Here is a 21,149-nt window from a genome sequence, read left to right as displayed (position 1 = left end):
TTAAAATTAGACTTCAAAATTCACTGTGAAAACTTCTAAGCTCATTGCATCCTTTCCCAAAGAAAAGAATGCATTTCTGCCTCACAGAAGTAGAAAAAAAATAAGAAATCCTAACAGAATAAAGCCTAAAATCTTGCTTTTTGAAAGTGTTTCCATTTTTGGCTCAGCTAATGTGTGTTTTTACGCTCTCGAACATGAAAGCTGAGTGTAATAAAGTGTGCAGCAGCTCGGTGATAAAGCTGGTCGTTGCTCTCCTGTGGTTTGACGCGTTTGATCCCGGAGGGAGCTCGCGTTTTACATTCCTGACATTCCGGCCTCACAGTCCCTCCTCGGTTACTTATTACTGCCGCCTGCTCCTCTCCAACACTCATTTTCACCGCGACGACGACCCACCAAACACGTCTGCCTCGACAGACGAACGCAAATAGTGGAATTAAAGCGAATTTTTGTGTTTTTCACCACGATGACAGCTTGAGCTGGTAAGCAGCGACTTCTTTATTTTCCACGACAGAACACAAAAAGAAATAAAGTCTTATTACAAACGAATGTGTAATCAGGACATCGAAGTGTTAGTATTTACAGCTGATTAAAAGAAGTGCTTTAACATAAAGGCTTCTTTACAAAGCAGTTTTGTGTGTTTTTGTTCCCCTCCGTGAGATTGGAATTTTTGGCGCATGTGTTTCTGCCCGCAGTTACATAATGTGTCCACAACTTTTGTGGTGTCGCTGTTGTCAACTAAGAGATCACATGCAAAGTATAGCATACCGAATATATTGTGTGCAAAAAGTCTTAAACACACTGCTGTTTGTGTATAAATGTTTCTTTCCATTTATGACTACATCAGTAAAAGGCAAAAATTTCCATTTGTTGCTGTTAACAATAATAGTAATAATCGTAAAACACCCACACTTTACATGCTTGACACAGAGATGGATTCATTGTGATTCAGTGATACCATAATGTATTGTTCTATGTGGAGATTACATTTCATCAATTTTGTCCAAACATCAACCACATTATCCTTGTCTAACACATATTTTTTAAACCATATTGGGCACAAACTGAGTTACATATTCATGATCTTGAGTTCGACCTTTCAAGGTCACCCAAGGTCAGACATCATGTGACTAATAGAACATTGATGTATGACTTCATAATTGGTGTTTAATCAATCAATCAATCAATTTTTTTATATAGCGCCAAATCACAACAAACAGTTGCCCCAAGGCGCTTTATATTGTAAGGCAAGGCCATACAATAATTATGTAAAACCCCAACGGTCAAAACGACCCCCTGTGAGCAAGCACTTGGCTACAGTGGGAAGGAAAAACTCCCTTTTAACAGGAAGAAACCTCCAGCAGAACCAGGCTCAGGGAGGGGCAGTCTTCTGCTGGGACTGGTTGGGGCTGAGGGAGAGAACCAGGAAAAAGACATGCTGTGGAGGGGAGCAGAGATTGATCACTAATGATTAAATGCAGAGTGGTGCATACAGAGCAAAAAGAGAAAGAAACAGTGCATCATGGGAACCCCCCAGCAGTCTACGTCTATAGCAGCATAACTAAGGGATGGTTCAGGGTCACCTGATCCAGCCCTAACTATAAGCTTTAGCAAAAAGGAAAGTTTTAAGCCTAATCTTAAAAGTAGAGAGGGTGTCTGTCTCCCTGTTTAATGGTATCTATATGTGTATCTGTCACAAATTTATCAAAATAGTAATTCTGAATATCTCCTACCATGGCTCTTGGCGAAATTCTGTTGCACCCGCATTAATTCTATTGTACTCATGTACACGCTAAAAAAATAAACTGCTGTCTCAACAACAAACAGTGATGTAACAATTTGCATAGATTTTTTTAAAGTTAAGTTAATTTCAACTTAACTACACTCAAAAAAATGAAGCATTGGATGAACGCAATTCAATTATGAGCAGGATTTCCATCTAATAAATATATGTTGCCCCAACTCAAATAAAGCACATCCATGCAAGATAATTTAATTTAATTTAGACTACATATATTTATTATATGGAAGTCCTGCCCATAATTGAATTCATAAAATGAGTCATTTTTTGACACACTCAAAAAACTGAATCACTGGACTGGATTCCATCTAATAAATATATGTAGTCCCAACTGGGCTACATATATTTATTAGATGGAAATCCTGCACATAATTGAATTGACTTCATCCAGTGAGCAATTTTTTGAGTGTAGATAAGTCTTGTGGCATTAACTCAGTTGAAAGTTGAAATAACTTCAAAAATCTATGCAAATTGTTACATAATTTTTTCTCGTTGAGTCAACAGTTCCTTTTTTAGAGTGTATAGGTAAATGTCCACCAGGTGAAGATATTGCTCACTTTCAAGAACCTTGGGACACGACGACAACCAATCTGTTGCTTATACCAGTAGATATTATATATACCTCTTTGGAGTTGCCTCACTACTGTAAGCAACAGCACTGGGCCCAAATATCAACATTAGCCTGTGACATTCACTTTTAAGCATTTCAGTTAAATCATCTTGTCCTTGGATGTTCTTCAGTCATTCCACCAAGTTTGGATGAAGTCGGATCAAACTGTTATTTTGTTCGCACATGCATTTATGGACACACAGGGCCAAACACTGGCATGCATAAGTGTCAAAATAAATAAATAAGCCCGCTACCCAATCTGGAATAAGAAGTTGAAGAAGAGATGACATCAAATAAATAAGTAGAAAATAAATTGTTACAAATACTTTCTATTTTTAAGAAGTAGCATATTAAACCATTTTTTGGATTAATTTTTTTTCAGTGCATAAGCCCACAAAGACAACAGACAGGATGAATTGATCAACATGACATTCTTTTAAATCGTCTGCATTTATACTGTGCTTTTCCATCTGAACCAGAAACTCAAAGCGCTTTACAATGATGCCTTACATTCACCCATTCACACATCTTGCTGACATGCAAGGCACTCAACTGCATACCAGGAGCAACTGGGGAATTACAGACTCTGCCCATGGGCCCTGAGTGATTTTCCGGGCTGGCAGGGGTTTGAACTAAAGATCCTCTAGTCTCAAGCCCAACACTTAACCACTAGACCATCACCAGACATGCCAGACATAAATGGGATGGCAAGTTCTTTCTGCTTCCCCCTTGGGGTTGCCACAGCAGATCCATATGGGATCTGCATGTTGATTTGTCACAGGTTTTATACCAGAGGTCCTTCCTGAAACAACTCTGCATGACATGGAGAGGGGGTGGTTTTGAACGAGGAACCTTCTACTGTGGAAACAAGCACACTAACCGCTTGGCCGCCTGGCTGCCCTGCCCTTTAAATACATGGGATACTTCACTCATAATAATTCACCTTATTCACCAATATTTATTTTTGTTTATTCTTTACAAATTGTTTGGTTTTGAGAAACATGTCATTTTTCCCCAGTGTTTTTACAATTTAAGAAAAAGCATGCCTCAGAGTTTTGCATAGAGTTTTGCTAATTTATTCTCTTCATTCCAGTTTTACAGATTTATGAGTTTTGCATAGAGTTTTGCTAATTTATTCTCTTCATTCCAGTTTTACAGATTTATCTAAGTACCTGAAAACAAAGAAGAACAAAAAAAGTTTGGCTGGTCTTCACAGACAGTCGCAGTTTTTGCAGCCCAGTAATGTCCTCTGAGGAGCCGTCTGGCACCGTCCTGCACCGGCTCATCCAGGAGCAACTTCGTTATGGAAACCCCACAGACACTCGCACATTATTAGCCATCCAGCAGCAGGCTCTGCGTGGCAGCAGTGGAAGTAACAGTGGACCTAGTAGTGGAGGTGACATGGCCAGGAGCCCAAGATCCTCTTTGGAGAGCCTAACTTTGGAGGAGCCTCAGTTCCCTCAGCTTTCAGCTCGGCAGGAGCCCCAGGGTCAGGAGCACCAGGGAGACTACCACCACTCTGAGAGTGGCTACCAGCTCTACCAGTTGCACGGGGAGGAGCTGCCAACCTATGAGCAGGCCAAGGTACACTCTCAGTACTTGACCACTCACTGGGTGCCTGCTGCGCAGGTGGCCTCGGGCCCTTTGAAGCAACTCCATGAAGGGGCATTCCATGAAGAGCCAGATCTGACGGAACTTAAGTGCAGTCACGTGCGATCTCTCAGCGAGCATCGCATGCAGATATCACTGAAGAGGCATGATGAAGCTTCTAAAGCAGAAGCCATGAAGAGCAGCTCCCATAGCTACCCTGAGCTACCTTACTACACCTCACAAAGCCTTCAGAGCCCAGAACCAGGCCAGGACAACCACGGAGCACCACCAGAGTACTCAGCTCCAATCCAAGGCCAAGGATTGATCCCTCACCAGATTCAAGAACTGGCACAGGCACAGCAACACAGGTATGAAGGTGATACGAAATGGTTATGTGTGAATGTACTTTGATGTTAATATTTCTGTCCAAACTGGTCTTCACTTGCATTCTGTCATGTAGTGTATGATGAACTGTCTCTTCTCAGTGTCTAGGAATCCGTCATTGCCGTACATGAGCACAAACACATACTTAACACTATGAGTCACACTGTAGCTTGCGTACAATTAATATTTCAGTCTTAAAATACTCACAGAAGAGCAAGTCCAGCTCTGAAGACGTTTATAATGTTTGGCATACTACAGTAGGATAATTCCCATTGCTTGGGTGCATTCATAAAAACATGTTCTGCATATAGGTTTTTACATATTTTATAGCTACTGGAGTCAGCTTGTGTACTTGTTGGTAGACAGAAAAACAACTTAAGAGATATGCCATATGCCTTGCTCAAAAGTAAAGTCAAAACTCGTTTCCCCAAACTTTGTGATTGTTAAAGTCCTAACATATTTAGACTTTACATCTTACCGTTTTTCTCTTTTAGGTTTGTTCAGTCTGCTATGCCGCCTGAGGCGCCCTGCTACAACACATTTACAAGCTTGCCACCTGCTGGTTTGGAGGAGCCCAACCAGGTGGAGCTGCTTCTGATGGAAAATGAAAGGCTGAGACAGGAGCTGGAAACACACAGGGAGAAGACTGGTCGCATTGAGAAGGTAAGAGAAAAAAAATACACATATTATAAGGAAAATCATCATTTATATCATGCAATAGTAGCTTTACTGGCCATTAGGTTCCTGCAAATAGCTTCACAAGTGATTTGATAGGTCTGTCAGTCTCTGTGTTCTGTTATGGTCATTGTGCATGTTAAAAGGTGCCAACATGGCCCAAAAGAGGAGCTTCACTGGTTGTCAAGGTATTGATCCAAACCTAATATTTTAGAGCCGAGTAGTTTTTACGGAGTTATATGTGAAAATTTTGCAAACCCGCTGACTCACCAATTGACTGCGTCTGTTAGCTCCATGCTTGCTGTGCTAATTGAGGGAAAAGCTGACATCACTCATAGGGCTTATACACAAACGTGAGAAAGTAGCATTTCCTGTTCCACCAAGGGTGTCCAGGTGTGGCAACTACTATCCCAGTGAAACATGTTGCTTCCCTTGTTGCCACTCCAATTCCAGGTCCAATTTTGGACTTGTCTTCCCAAATGGCAACTACCTGAATTCCAACAATAATTTATTTATTTATTTATTTATTTTTTTGCAAGATGGAACCATTCTGTGGCACATCATCCAACTAAACAGGCCTTCTATGAGATACCGATGGCAGTTGCACCTCAAAAATGAAATGTAGTCTTACTTGTTGCCTCATAAAATTCACCTTCTCAAAACTCTTTAAGAATGTAAGTGACATAAAGCAAGAACTGAAAGTATTAAAAAGTCAGTGGGGTATAATTTTAATATGTGTTATTATAAATCCAAGAGGTCTTATGGAAGAAAGTTTTTCAGTGCCACAGGTTATTAGGGACTTGAAAGTATTTTTTAACAGTTCATACACTAGAAAACTGGAAAACTGATGCATTGGATGAACTCAGTTCAATTATGAGCAGGATTTCCATCTAATAAATATGTGTAGCCCCAACTCAAATAAAACACAACCATGCAACATAATTTAATTTGAGTTCATCCAGTGAGTCATTTGTTTGAGTGATACACTAAAGAAAAAAAAACTGACTCGTTGGATTGGATTCCATCTAATAAATATATGTAGCCCCAACTCAAATAAAACACATCCATGCAAGATAATGTAATTGATTTAGTTGGAACTACATATATTTATTAGATGGAAATCCTGCACATAATTGAATTGAGTTCATCCAAAGAGCCATTTTTAAATGTAGATATTTCAGGCATTTTCAAGATCATGTAAAAATCATCAGTGGCACATGAAAAGAGTGTGAATGGAAGTTAAACAACTGGCAGAGGTGTCACTCTGACCAACACAGTTTGGCCACCTATTCTGTAGGCATCGAAGGTGAGATGTTTTCTGATTGCATTGCCCCTAGCTCCAGGTGAACACTTGCACCCCTTGGCTCAACGGCAGTAGCATGTTTTAGAACAAACTCTTAGACAGCAGATTGAACTTGCAGTGAAGACTTGGTGTCGGAGTGGCCTTTCTGGTGGGAAGCAAAGGCAAAATCGTATTTCCCAGCCACCTGTCTGGGAAACACAACCCCAGTCAACAGTTGTCTCTCCGGCATCTGTCTACAGTTACACTCCCTCATCTGGACGAGACAGATGACATCAGCAGCTGCTACCTTTCATACCACAGATTCATAAACAGTGTTTACACAGTCTCGTCATTGTGTTGCTGACCTAGTGGAGGCCAGTATGTTTAGCTTCAGTGAGGTCATAGGTTTTCAGAGTAATCTAGGCCTCGTCAGACAGCAGTTGATTAGGTGACAACCTGCGCATAGCTGATGGGGTGGATGGGCCTCCAGAACAGGTGGCGGGCTCCTTCATAAAAAGTGAAAAGTTCCTCTGTGTTTAACCACCTTTACATGTTTAACGAATCAGTCAAGCACACGTAACGTAAGATATTTTCTTGTTCAACATGGCGAAAACCTCTTCAGCGACATTCGACACCTCATCCAGTTGTTGTAAAAATCCACTGCTCCTTTGGCTGGAGTTGTCACATGGCCTTTGCTTTGCCTCAGCCTTAAAGAATGATAATTGCCAGGGTTGGAAAGTTTTCTCCGTCAGGCCGCAGCCCTGAGTAAACATGCCTGTGTGACTACTGTAATGGTGGGTGTCTCTTTGCCGTTTCCACAACCCAAGCACAGGCATGCTCACCTTTCCTTCACTGGCACACTTCCCGGACTTCTCTATGCAAGCCTTACGTGTCAAGTTGCGCTTTGCTGTGTGTCATGTACGTACGTGCGCGCTTCTGAGCATGGACTTGTGTGCTCACAACCTGGAACCCATGCTATCAGCCCTCAGGAACTTAGATATAAATCAGTGTCAAAGGGAGTGGTGCGGGCCTGAATACCATAGCAGAATTACGCCACACCTGCACAGATTGTGTGCCACATAGTCATGTATGCGTGTTTATCTGTGTACCCACGGCAGGAATCGACATTCCATCTCCTCCATGTCACATGAAATCGTGTAACCAAAAGTCCCCCCCCCCCAATCCTGACCACCCCCCCTATCCTATTTCCTCTCCTTCCAGTTGGAGCAGGAGATCCAACGTATTTCTGAGGCCTATGAGACACTGATGCAGGGCAGCAGTAAGAGAGAGAACCTGGAACAAACTATGAGGAGGAAACTGGTGTCTGAGATCAGGAGGCTGCAGGATTTCAACAGAGACCTTCGAGGTACTGTCTGCACCGTACCTCTGTACAGTACTGGACCTGGAGTCAGTGTTGCTGACAATATTTATTTTTTACTTTGCAGAAAACCTGGAAAATGCCAGAACGCATGTTGCAAAAGAAGTCAAAGCTGCTGACCATAACCAGCACATCATGGCTAAACTGCTTGAACAAAGTAAGTATCGGCTGCGTGGTGGGTTTGTTTTTATTTTCTTGCCATGATATTATTGGAGAGTGTTACTTGCACTGAGAGGAAGCATCGGCAAAGACATTTTGGACATGTGGTGTATTTCTTGGGCATGATCCAGCAGGATTGAGGACCAAGGGGGCACCCACGGTTCACCTGGCTGCATCAGACAGATGGTTACTTTTGAGAGGTGGGAATGGACCATATGTCTGCCTGGATGGCTGCTATCCAAAACCTGGGGTGGTTCTGTAGAGTGGTCGTTTTTGGCAACGTGCAACACCTGTGCACGCCCCCACATTTGATTTGATGTGCCCATCTGTGTGTGTGGGCACATTTTCTGGACAAGATTGCACATTAAATGTCCATGGTAGGCATTTTATACGTGGACTGTAGATGCTCGCTGGGTAGCAGATGAGCTAATTAGATTCATGAGTTGCTTGGTGTACATATTTGCTTGTTAATAGGTGATTCTTTTTGTGAATATAACACATTGTCAACACATGGTAGACATTTATTACACTGTACATACCGCCTATCATTAGAGAAACTGATTACAGTTTTATGTTATTTGGGCCATATAGTCTTTCTTTCCTCACACCTATTACTTGACAGTCCTTTATGATGGAAGCTTTATATTCACAATATTTGTAGGAATACATAAACATATATACATAATACATTTACATATACAAAAATGTTTCAAAAGCCACAGGACAGGACAGTGACATAAATGGTTAGTGGTCTTACCTACCAAAGAAAAAGTCCCCAGTTCAGTGCCACCCATGCCCTGCTGTCCATGTCCTGAGAGCATGTATTGGTGGTGCGCTTCCCCACATTCTCCACACTATGGAACTGCCAGGAAGTGTGGCTTCTTTACAGAAAGTAAGTGTTGACAGATACAATGATATACTGTATTCTATAATGCCTAACACTTGCCGAGACCGAAGACAATTCAAGTGCATCTTTTTTCCTTTTTGCCACTTTAATTACCCCAGAGCTTGTAATCAACATATGTGATGGGATACAATTGTGGGATATCATGGGCATCTTTTGTAGCAACAAGCATGGCGCATGCAGGAATTTCAGTTGCGTAACCTCAGCTTACTTGGTAAGAAGGCTCAATGACAGGGAATTCATTCCATGCAACACTCTGTGAGGGATGAAGGAAAACAAACTGGACTCTAAATCTCAGAGCAGCAGTGGAAATGGTAGAAAATAAGAAGTTCTCCCACCTGTTGTTAGTTTGATTTATGCCGTCTGTTTAAAGAATTGGCCCAAAGTATGTTTGTACGGCCTTGACGAGGAATGCTCTGTGCTATGTGGGTCAAAAGGATAGGGCGGATTTCTCCCCCTTCCTTCATCCCCTTCCTCCTCTCAACATTCCACAAGTGTTTCCCTAAATGAAAAACACTGGCCAGGATGCAGGAATTCTGGTACTTATTATTATTGTGCTCAAGAAGGAGGACTAGTGGATTAATGTTCAGGGAAAATTGTACTTTGATAGGAAAGACTGCACGCAGAGTTGGAATGATTTCACATTACGTCTGGCTGTAATTCTGCCATAAGACTTGGAGTGTATTCCAGAGATCATACTGCTTAATCCACATGTATTAAACATCTGCATTTTCTTCTTCTTTTCCTCAGATGAGGAGCAGAACTTGGAACGTGAGCGCTTGGAACGGGAGCTGCAGCGATTGCGAACCACAGTGGAGGAGCAGGGCCAAAAGATGAAACGCCTGGAAGAGACCTTGGAGGCTGCTCGCGGACGCGGCCGTCAGCTTGAGGAGGAGTTGCGAAGGAAGAGGGCTTATGTGGAGAAGGTGGAGCGGCTCCAGAGCGCCCTGGCTCAGCTACAGTCCACCTGTGAGAAGAGGGAGAGTCTGGAGATGAAGCTAAGAACACGTCTAGAGCAGGAGCTGAGGACTTTGAGGGCCCAGCAGGTCAGCACATTTTGGAATTTATGCATGATTTTTGGGTTACCAGCCAATAGGCCGCTAACCCTATGTCATGGCGCGGCATCCGTAGTAGTCGTTGGTGTCATCCGTTTATTGCGATATCTCAAAAACTGTCTGATAACTTTTTTCTAATTTGGCAAGGGCGTAATATGGGTCATTGACATTGTTCCTGTCTAAAATTCATATTCATAGATTTGTTTGTTTGGAAATGGCGGCCATTTTTATGCCGAAAATAACCATTTTGAGCACTTAAAGGCAATTTTTTCAAAAACTGTTGGATAACTTTTTCAAATTTTTCAAAGGCATAATATGGGTCATTGACCTATTTCACATCAAAAAATTATAGTCAGATTCGTTTGTTTGGAAATGGCAGCCATTTTTGTGCCAAAAACAGCCAATTTGGGTATTTGGACCCAGTTTTCTCAAAAACTGTCAGATAACCTTTCTTTTAATTTAACAAGGGCACAATATTGGTCATTGACATTGGTCCCGTCCCAAAATTATTTGCGTAGATTCTTTCCTTTAGAAATGGCGGCCATTGTTATGCCGAAAATAGCCATTTTGCCTTGGGCTTTAATTAAGCCGGTAACCCACAGAGCCCTTGGCACTTTAGTTTTCATAGTTGTAGAGCAGTGGTGCCCAAACTATTCCAGAAAGGGCCGAGAGGGTGCAGGTTTTCTTTGCAGTCGCTGACACCAGCAGGTGATTTCATTGATTAATATCACTTTGAGCAGGTGGGATGAGTTCATCAGTGAAATCACCTGCTGGAGTCAGTGGCTGCAAAGAAAACCTGCACGCTCTCGGCCCTTTCTGGAATAGTTTGGACACCACTGTTGTAGAGTTTCCTGCTGTAGAAACTTTCTCAACAACTCTTTCCCCTCAACTACAGAGGCAGTCCCAGCCGCCAGGAGTAACAATGGCCTCCCTCCAAGAGCGCTTGCGAGAACGCGAGGAGCGCATCCTTGCACTCGAGGCCGACATGGTGCGTTGGGAGCAGAAGTACCTGGAGGAGAGTACCATGAGGCAGTTTGCAATGGAAGTAGCTGCCACTGCTGCCGCTCAGAGGTAAGATTCACAAACAGATGCATGGGTTTTTTTTTGTTTTTTTTTACTTTTATGAACATTTTAAACAAAAAACATGTACATTATTAAATTTAATCTCAAGCATTGTCTCATTTTTCTTTCTAGAGACACAACCATCATTAATCACTCACCCTGCCACTCCTCCAACAACAGCTTCAATGAGGACCTGCCAGCCGCTGACTACAGGAATCAAGAGATGGAGAACAGGTGCATACCTGGAATGACACACTTCTGTACCATCACAGTCATTTCCAAAAACACTTTTTTAAAATGATGATCCTGTTTTGTTGTCTTGTATTAGGATCCGTACTCTTTATGCTCAGATCTTGGAAAAAGATGCAGTAATCAAGATCCTCAATCAGCGGTTGTATCAGGACCAAGGGCGAAAGGATGACCAGGCTATAAATAACGTGGGGTCTCCTCTCAGACCCGCCTCCTCCACACCAGCTATTAGCACTACCAAAAGCACAACTAAGAGCAGAGGTGAGGACACAAAATTTGCTGATCTTTTTGATAATGTATGGAATTTTTATTAGAAGTGCAACCCTGATCCCATCAGAGTTCACAAGTTAAGCATGTGCGTGCACAACACGCATTTTGCATTTCACATTCAGAAATATGCATAATGGTTAGCAGTAGTGTCAGAGTAGCAATAATCTTGCTTGTGGTAATGTCGTCACTACCTGCCGATTGAGGGTATTCTACACAGTTACTGTTAATATTAGTTACTTGTTGTAAAAGCTGGACAAGAGAACATGGGTAACAGTATTTTTTCATGTTTATAGGCAAGAGTCTCTCTGATGATCAGACGTTGCCAAATATTCTGTCAGAACCTGGAACGCTAGAACTTCAGGTGGAGGGAACGAAAACCAAAGAACCTCCCAGTGAATCAAAACTCAGCAGCAGTGAGTATTTTGTCAAATATGCACAAATGTGTTGGTTCACTGGAGCCTTTTATCAAATAACTGTGCTGTTATTGACAGAGTAAATCATAGTTTGTGATGTGGGATGGAAGTGTGTGTGTATGTGTGTTGTGCAGATTTGTTGACTGATTTTTTTTAGTCATTATCAGTTCAGGTGTGTCTGGCTCACTTATCCACTGTTTTACCATATAATACATATATAATAATTTGTTCTCCCTGTGTGTTTTCAGGCAAGGCAGCGCCGAAGAAGCTGCTGTTAAACCCTTTCAGAGGCCTGGATGAGTTGGATTCTGAGGCGGTGGAAATCTTCATTTAAAGAAGAGTCGGATTGTGAATGAGAAGAAAGAATGAAAAGAAAATTTTTAAAATCTGTGAAATAGTACAGGTATTTTTCAAGAGGCAAGAATGCTGCAGAAAGAAGGAGATGCATGAGAGAGAGAGAGAGAGAGAGGGGTTGAAAATGTTGCAGAGAGAGCTGTGCTCTGATTGCCTGACTTTACCTTCATTAAGCTAGATAGCTGCAGGCTGGCTGCCTGGCCGGGAGAGAAAATACAAGTCCTCTGAGGTACTTGGACAGTGTTGATGAATGTACCAGGGTCATGTGCTCTCAGAGTGTGTACACCAAAATATTTATACCTATATCATATATATATATATATATATATATATATATATATATATATATATATATATATATATATATATATATATATATATATATATATAATATTGCTGCTTTCCCCTTTTATTATCCCTTTTTCTCTCAAACTTACTATGAACAAAAAATATTTTCTGGTTTACACATTCCCGAAATATTGACCAGATAAATTATTCAGTAACCTCATGAATGGAACTCAGTATGTCAAACTTCAAAAACACAAATTCCTGTAGTTGTCTTACTGTCAGTTATTTCTGTAACGGATCATCAATTATTTTACTGAGAAATTGATAAATGATTTTTGGTAATAGTCAGTTGATTAGCTTCAGATTAGTCGATTATCTTTTGGTTAATTTAACAATAAATCATAACCATAAATTTACCAATACTGTTCATCCTTGCATTTTAATATTTTGTCATAAAAAGTATTTAATTTTATTTTTAATTTTATTATAATTATTTTTTTTTTTCTTATATTTTAAAAAAATCTAACATATCAAGGATATAAAGTGCCAAAATGAAAAAGGCAGTCATGGGAAAAAAAGACACAAAAGACAAAATACAATCTAACATATTTCATAAGACTGCAACTAACAATTATTTACATGACCAGTGAATCAGCTGATTATTTTCTGAATGAATCCCTGAGTTGTTTGGTCCATAAAATGTCAGAAAAATGGTGAAACAAATTAAATAAAATAATAAACATCAATTTTGTCCACAACCCCCAGATTTCAGTTTACCATCAGATAGGAGTAAAGAAACCAGAAAATATTCACATTTAAGAATACGAGAATTTGGACAGAAAGAAGACTGAAACTGTTATATCGATTGTCGAAACAGTTGCCGATTATGGTAATTTAATAATTGGTTAATAACCAATTAATTGTTGCAGCTCTACTGTCCATATTCCAGAGTGGCTGGCTCTACAAAGGTTTAAAAATATGTGAACAGTGACATAAATAGAACAAAAATAATTAGGTGAGCTTATATGTTTGACTACAGTCTCCTTTTTCAAATGCGTTTGCTTGTATGTGATGTTACCTGAGATGGTGATTCTGCTGGTTTGGTCACCATAGCAATAAAAGTTGAAACGACACCGTTTTGTTTACTGTGAGCTTTAAACTAACTAACAGGTTAATTATTGTTATTATATATTTTCTACAGATGGTTGTGTAATTTTAGATGTGATGGAGATTTGTGCAGGATGCCCAAGAGTGCATGTTGTGTGCTTGTTGTAAGTTATGTGCCGACAGTCGCGGTCATGTCAAGCTGTTCACCAACCCACTGTTGACATTAAACAGACATTTCTGTGAACTTCAAACAATATGAAGGTTTTTACAGTTGAACCCATGCAACATTTCAGAAAGAAATAAAATATTGTGTTACACAGAAACCTTTGTGTTTTGTTTTGTTTTTTGTAGGTATTCTGAGTTTACACCGTAATGAATGCGGTCCTCTTTCTTATTGTTGTCACCGATCTCGCTGTTAGTCCAGCTGGGAGAAGAGCACTCTTCATTAATGAATACCAGAGCCGCATTCTTTTGGGTTCAGCTTTCTCGGGTGGCCTGTTCTCTTGTTCCCTTATTGCTATGGAGAGCATGCTTAACATAGGCCGCATTCTCATAAGGACACGTAACCTTATCCGTGACAAAGACAGGTTTCTCTCAGATTAAAAGCTAATGCCAGTGGAAATTCCTGCCTGCTGCCGTTCACCTTTGCTAACAACTGATCCATTCCTGCTACCTGCAATTTAACACACCCACAAGTGTTAACGGACTGTTTGCAGCCCCTGAAAGTGAAGACGATGGTACAGTGAAGAGTTCTGTTAAGCGGAGCAATACACACAGTTACTGACTTGTACTAGTTTAGGGCAGTTGTGTAGTACTAACTGGAACACTACAGGGCCGTATATAAGAATGTGAAATGGGGGGGTTCAAATCCTTGAGTTGGTCCAGTGGGCCGCAGGGCCCCCGGTGGGGTTGAGGGGCAACACCCTCGTGGGGGGCTCAGGGGGGCAAAGCCCCCCGAAGCAGAAGATTTTTGATTTTTGAAGCTACATAAATTTCATTTGAAACCCAAAATGTATCATTTTAGGAAATACATTTTTATATACAAATAGTCCTTGCTTGGGATTGGATCAGTTGCCATAAGAACCACCCAGGAAGAACCAAGATAACATTAATGCAAACTTTATACCTGCCTGTCGGTTGCGAATGACCCAACCGACAGGCGTGAAAAAACTCACACATGCGCACGAGGTTTCAAGCTTGGCTGATGCAAGCGCACATGATTCAAATCCATATAGTTTTTGCAAAAAATAAAAAGGTCGGATAGTTTTCTAACAGACCTCGTATTTAGCGGTATTAATATTCGTGTTTACATTATGAATATGTACGTATATGTACGTTATGTATTAAAATAGCGGTATTTAATTTGGCGACCTTGTTTAACTCACGAAATTCGCATAATAAATCCCATGCGAATATTTGCACCTTTACAGTATTTGCAACAGGAAGGAGAAGCTCCCTTTATTTCTCAGCTTATACATACAAACATGTTTTTACAAACCAGACAAGTGTAATTGTGTCTACATGGGTATTTACAAGCCCACTAATCTGTTTGATATCAGAGGAGGATAGGGACCAGGGAGAAAAAAATTCTCAACCCCCATGGGAAAAGTTTATCTAGCAGTTTCCCCTTTCATCACTTAAGGGATTACTCTGGCAGAGGAAATTGAAACTTGAGGGTGTGTGATAATAGCTGTGTAACAGTTAGTGCTTGTTGCTTATTATCAATGAAAAGAAAATACATAACGTTGATATCCAGATCAGAAAAAAATCAGCAGAATTCTAAGTTCTCTATATGCGGGCATGCACTACACTGTAGTTGGTAGATCAGTGACAATGAATGCTCTGGTGTTTCTGCCATTTCATGTGTCCTCTTATGTTTGACCAACTTGCACGATCTACACTCACTTTATTAGGTACACCTTGCTAGTACTGGGTTGGACCCCCTTTTGCCTTCAGAACTATCTTTATTCTTTGTGGCTTAGATTCAACAAGATGTTGGATACATTCCTCAGAGGTGTTGGTCCATATTGACTTGATGATATCAAACAGTCGCCCGTTCAACCAGTCTGCCCATTCTCCTCTAACTTCTGACATCAACACAGCATTGCCATCCACACAGCTGCCGCTCACTGGACATCATCTCTTTCGGACCATTTTCTGTAAATCCTAGAGATGGCTGTGCGTGAAAATCTCAGTAGATCAGCAGTCAGACCAGCCCATCTGCCACCAACAACCACACCAATGTTCAAAGTCACTTAAAAATCCCTTTTCTTCCCCATTCTGATGCTCAGTTTGAACTTTAGCAAGTTGTCTCCCCCACGTCTAAATGCCTAAATATGTTGAGTTTCTGCCATGTGATTGGTTGATTAGTTATTTATGTTAACAAGCAATTGAACCTGTGCACCTAATAAAGCAACAGTGAGTGTATAACAGCATTCATATTTTAATCATGTGGTCAGCATTGCTCAAATAAATCAATCATCGCTCAGATAAATCACTTCGATTTAGATTTTACACAGGTATCAACAAGTTATTTAGCATTTATAGATTTCAAAACTGACTATCTGAAGTACTGTTTTTCCTCCCAAACTTTAAGTTGCATTTATTTTGATAGGCACATTTCAAAGGAATTCACAAAACATTTTGGAACAATATGGAAAGACAATGAAGCTTAATATCTTTAATGTTGTGTTTCTTGCTTCTACTGCACTGAAAACGTACTGAACTGTGACTTTTGTGTATCATTACAACTCCTATTTTTGGACATGGATGGATACATGGATAGCTTTTATTATTGTCATTACAACAACGAGATTTCTGCACTCACATTCCACAGACAAAGAGCAATTAATCCACAATTATTACTTGTTTACCGTAATAATGACACACATCAGAATTAGGACAACACATATACATTTGACATTGTTTATGTGCACTAAACTTGAACAGTCCGTTTTCCAAACTGAGGCGATGTGAGTGTGTGGTAGCCGCTGCAACTGGAGTCGCGCCGCCTGTCAGCTTGGGAAGAACGGGGGCCTGCCGCGGAGAGCAGGAAGGGAGGTAAAAGGAAAAATTGGAGCATGCTTCAGTCCATGTGTAAGTCAGTTATTGTCTTTGTGGGTTGAGATAAGAATGGAGCCGAATAATCTCACCAAGGCCTGAATAAATTCCTCTGGAGGTAAACAGTGGGCAATTTGTTCTTGAGGCTAGATAAGCCTGGATTGTTGTAGCTGAGCAGTGAAAAACACTTTTAACAGTTTCACTTGAACAACCAAATCCCAATTATGAATTAAGAATATTCACCAGCCTCCCGAAACCTTCAGCTTCAACTGCAAGGCACGCATCAGCTTCAAGGTGTCATCCAATTTGCGTCTAAGTTCAAGAGTCAACGCAGTCTGAGAATGCACTGCTTTGCCAACCTCGTTAATCATGATGGACAAGCGAGTGCCCGTGGTTCTTGATGCCGCCGTCTTGCCAATTTTCCGGTAGATCAGGACAGCACATAAGCCAAAAAGTACCAGCCCTGCTGCCATGAGACCAGAAATGAATAAATCCTCGACATCCTCAACGGAGAAAGGCGCCAAGCATGCAACACGCCAAGACCCCCAGGAGTCGAGGCCATAGCCCGCAGAATACATTCCATCTGGGCAGGTAGGATCCCCCGGTCCTGACCTTCTTGTAGAAAAAATGGCGTCAATAGCGTTCAGAGACCAGCTGATCAATTCCATGGTTAATCCAATAGTAGTCCAATAGATCCACATCCAATATAGTTTTGAGGAATTCACAGACTGGTGAAGTAGGGGACTTGAAGGTTAAAGGCAGTCGCTTCAGAATATAGTCGCAGGCCCTCCAAAAAAAATCTTGGAAAATGTGTGTGGGCCGCTGAAGAGGATGTACTGCTGGCCCACTACCACCAGATGGCGCCCTGCTTGGAGTGCGGGCTTCAAGCACGAGAGGGCGTCGGAGCCGCTGGGAGTGACAGCTGTCACTTATCAGCACCAGCTGTCACTCTTTCAACTCATCACCATATAAGCCGGACTGCAACTCCACCTCCTCGCAGAGAAATCAGCTACCGTTCCAGGTAATCTTTCTCTGCTGTGATTTTCTGAGTGTTTGAACATTGTTCTGTGTGCAGCCGTGTATCCTGTGGACTCAGTCTGTAACTGGATTGGCGGATAGTGTGACTTGCGACGTCTTCGCCTCACACTCCTTCCAGGGAGAGTGACTGACAGGAGCTGCACGGGTGATTCTGTGTCTGGAGGTGGAGGTTCTCCCTCCCGGAGGAACTAAGCTTTACACGATTGCTGGGTGTGTATTCACACACCCACCATTAACTGTTTCTGGTTTCTGCCAGCAGTACCGGGTCTGACTGCTGAAGACAGTGGCCACCTGGGGCGCAGGGCTTGGCGGCTCCGGTGTTCTTCAGATCCGTTGGTGGTGGAAGCTGTGTGGGATCCGGCTCTTCTCTCGCCAGACGTCTTCTATCTTCGAGCCTGCCCACACGTCACCATGTGTATAATTTACAATCCACATTATTGTTATTGTCTGTATTTCTTTGTGCGATTCACAACATTAAATTGTTACTTTGGCTTATCCATTGTCCGTTCATTAACGCCCCCTGTTGTGGGTCTGTGTCACGACACCTTCCCAACAGGATTTCTCGGCCAGCGTCATGGATCCCGAGGGGGGCAAACCATCGATTGAACAGCCAATGGAAGAGCGAGGTGAACAGGCATCAGCAGGAGGCGTGTTAGGTGAGCTGCAGCAAATCTTAACCGCTTTCACTGCTTGGTTGGACTTAGTCACCGAGCGGAATGTGATTCTCAATCGGAGGATGGAGGCTCTCACCGCCCGAGTGGAAGCGCAGGCTCAGTGCGCTGCTGCAGCACCTCCCCCTGCTGACCGGAGGCCTGAAACAGACATTCCGCTGGTCGTTCAACGAACCCCCCCACCGTCCCCTGAAGCATACATAAGCCCTCCGGAGCCGTACGGAGGCTGTGTCGAGACGTGCGCGGACTTCTTAATGCAGTGCTCGCTCATCTTTTCACAGCGTCCCGTCATGTACGCGTCAGACGCTAGCTGGGTGGCTTACGTTAGAAATTTGCTTCGAGGAGAGGCACGCGCCTGGGCTACGGTGCTCTGGGAGCAGAATTCACGGCTCCTAACGTCATACGCTGGGTTTTGTGAGTGAGTTCAGACAATGTTTCTACCACCCTCACAGAGGCGAGACTGCTTCAAGCGTGCTGCTGTCGATAAGACAGGGGTGCCGGAGCGCAGCTAAGTATGCAGTCGACTTCCACATCGCGGCAGCGCGAGCCGGCTGGAATGCTGTTGCGCTCCACGCCGCCTTTGTAAACGGACTGTCTCTGGTCCTTAAGGAGCACCTGGTGGCGAAGGACGAGCCACGGTATTTAAACGGGCTTATCGACCTGGTTATACAGTTGGACAACCGATTAACAGAACACCGACGGGAGCGAGACGAAGGGCGTGGTCAGGCACAAGCCGTCCCTCTTCCTCCCGGGTCCGAAAGGGAGCCGTCTTCCCCACGCTCCACAGCCAGGGCACTCCACGTGACGACAGCTCCCCCTGCTGCCGTTGCTATGGAGATGAGCAGGGCCAAAAGGCGATCAGATCAGAGACAGAGGAGGCTGGTCCGTGGGGAGTGTTTTCTCTGCAGCTCAACTGAGCACACGCAGAGAAACTGCCCCAAACGGTCAAAACAGCAGCACCCGTCCTTAGAGACTGGGCTAAGGGTGGGTCACAATACCCACACGGGGAAACCCCGTAAATCTGCACGAATCCCTGTCACGATCCTAAGTGAGGATTTAACCCTTCATGCCCCAGCACTAGTAGACACGTCTTCAGCAAAGATCTGGCACTCACTCTTCCCCCGCACCGACCGTACGATTGCGCCATCGATTTGATCCCGGGCGCTGAGTACCCATCCAGCAGGCTGTACAACCTCTCATGTCCGGAACGAGAATCAATGGAGACCTACATCCGGGACTCCTTAGCTGCCGGGTTGATCCGGAACTCCACCTCCCCGATGGGTGCAGGTTTCTTTTTTGTGGGTAAGAAGGATGGCGGACTCCGTCCATGCATCAATTACAGAGGGCTGAACGAGATTACGGTTCGTAATCGATACCCATTACCTCTGTTGGATTCGGTGTTCACGCCCCTGCATGGAGCCCAAGTATTCACCAACTCGATCTTAGGAATGCGTACCACCTGGTTCGGATTCCGGAAGGGAGACGAGTGGAAGACCGGCGTTTAACACCCCCCTTAGGTCACTTTGAGTACCTGGTCATGCCGTCGGCCTCACTAACGCCCCCGCAAACGTTCCAAACATTGGTTAATGACGTCTTGCGGGACTTCCTGCACCGGTTTGTCTTCGTATATCTAGACGATATACTCATCTTTTCTCTGGACCCTGAGACTCATGTCCAGCATGTACGTCAGGTCCTGCAGCGGTATTGGAGAACCGGCTGTTTGTGAAAGGGCGAGAAGTGCGAGTTCCACTGTACTTCTTTGTCCTTTCTGGGGTTCATCATCTCCTCCAACTCCGTCGCCCCTGATCCGGCCAAGGTTGCGGCGGTGAGAGATTGGCCCCAACCAACGAGCCGTAGGAAGCTGCAACAGTTCCTCGGTTTTGCAAATTTCTACAGGAGGTTCATTAAGGGTTACAGTCAGGTAGCGAGCCCCCTGACTGCCCTGACCTCCACTAAAGTCCCCTTCACCTGGTCGGATCGGTGCGAAGCCGCGTTTAGGGAGTTGAAACGCCGGTTCTCGTCTGCACCAGTTCTGGTGCAGCCTGATCCTAATCGCCAGTTCATAGTTGAAGTGGATGCCTCTGACTCAGGGATAGGAGCCGTGCTGTCCCAGAGCAGGGAGTCCGATAAGGTTCTCCACCCTTGTGCCTATTTTTCCCGCAGGTTGACCCCGGCTGAGAGGAATTATGACGTTGGCAATCAGGAGCTCCTGGCGGTGAAGGAGGCGCTTGAAGAGTGGAGACACCTGTTGGAGGGAGCGACGGTGCCCTTCACGGTTTTCACGGACCATCGGAACCTGGAGTACATCCAGACCGCCAAGCGGCTGAACCCCAGGCAAGCCCGCTGGTCACTCTTCTTCGGGCGCTTTGACTTCCAGATTACATACCGCCCCGGGACCAAGAACCAACGATCGGATGCCCTGTCCCGGGTGCACGAAGAAGAAGCCAAGGCCGAGTTGTCGGACCCAACAGAGACCATCATCCCCGAGTCCACTGTCGTGGCCACCCTCACCTAGGACGTGGAGAAGACCGTCCAGGAGGCCCTGACACGGAACCCGGACCCGGGGACCGGCCCGAGGAACAAATTGTACGTCCCACCAGAGGCCAGAGCTGCGGTTTTGGACTTCTGTCATGGTTCCAAGCTCTCCTGTCATCCTGGGGTGCACAAAACCATGGCAGTGGTCCAGCAGCGCTTCTGGTGGGCGTCTATGGAGGCCGACGTCCGGGATTACATCCAGGCCTGTACCATCTGTGCCAGGGGCAAGGCCGACCACAAGAGGACTTCGGGACTCCTCCAGCCCCT

The 21,149-nt window shown here is 43.6% G+C and overlaps 1 protein-coding gene across 1 annotated transcript; it reads left to right on the top strand.

Moving 5' to 3' along the window:
• Positions 1–234: 234 nt before the first annotated feature.
• LOC117521550 (angiomotin-like 2a) lies at positions 235–12,474 on the top strand. Its single transcript, XM_034182874.1, has 11 exons — positions 235–479; positions 3,559–4,366; positions 4,877–5,045; positions 7,561–7,705; positions 7,785–7,874; positions 9,531–9,826; positions 10,731–10,906; positions 11,030–11,131; positions 11,226–11,407; positions 11,710–11,829; positions 12,078–12,474. The coding sequence occupies exons 2-11, from the start codon at positions 3,651–3,653 to the stop codon at positions 12,161–12,163; spliced, it is 2,082 nt and encodes a 693-aa protein (XP_034038765.1). The 5' UTR covers positions 235–479; positions 3,559–3,650; the 3' UTR covers positions 12,164–12,474.
• The last annotated feature ends 8,675 nt before the right edge of the window (positions 12,475–21,149 follow it).

The sequence above is a fragment of the Thalassophryne amazonica genome, chromosome 12 (genome assembly GCF_902500255.1).
Source record: "Thalassophryne amazonica chromosome 12, fThaAma1.1, whole genome shotgun sequence".
Lineage (NCBI taxonomy): Eukaryota > Metazoa > Chordata > Actinopteri > Batrachoidiformes > Batrachoididae > Thalassophryne > Thalassophryne amazonica.
This window is presented reverse-complemented; position numbering and strand designations above follow the sequence as displayed.

Bases quoted from the DNA above. Each gene is read 5' to 3' on its own strand.
- LOC117521550 (XM_034182874.1), top strand. From the start codon at position 3,651: ATGTCCTCTGAGGAGCCGTCTGGCACCGTCCTGCACCGGCTCATCCAG. The intron at 7,875-9,530 runs GTAAGTATCGGC...TCTTTTCCTCAG, and splicing joins GGCTAAACTGCTTGAACAAA to ATGAGGAGCAGAACTTGGAA. The intron at 11,830-12,077 runs GTGAGTATTTTG...GTGTGTTTTCAG, and splicing joins TGAATCAAAACTCAGCAGCA to GCAAGGCAGCGCCGAAGAAG.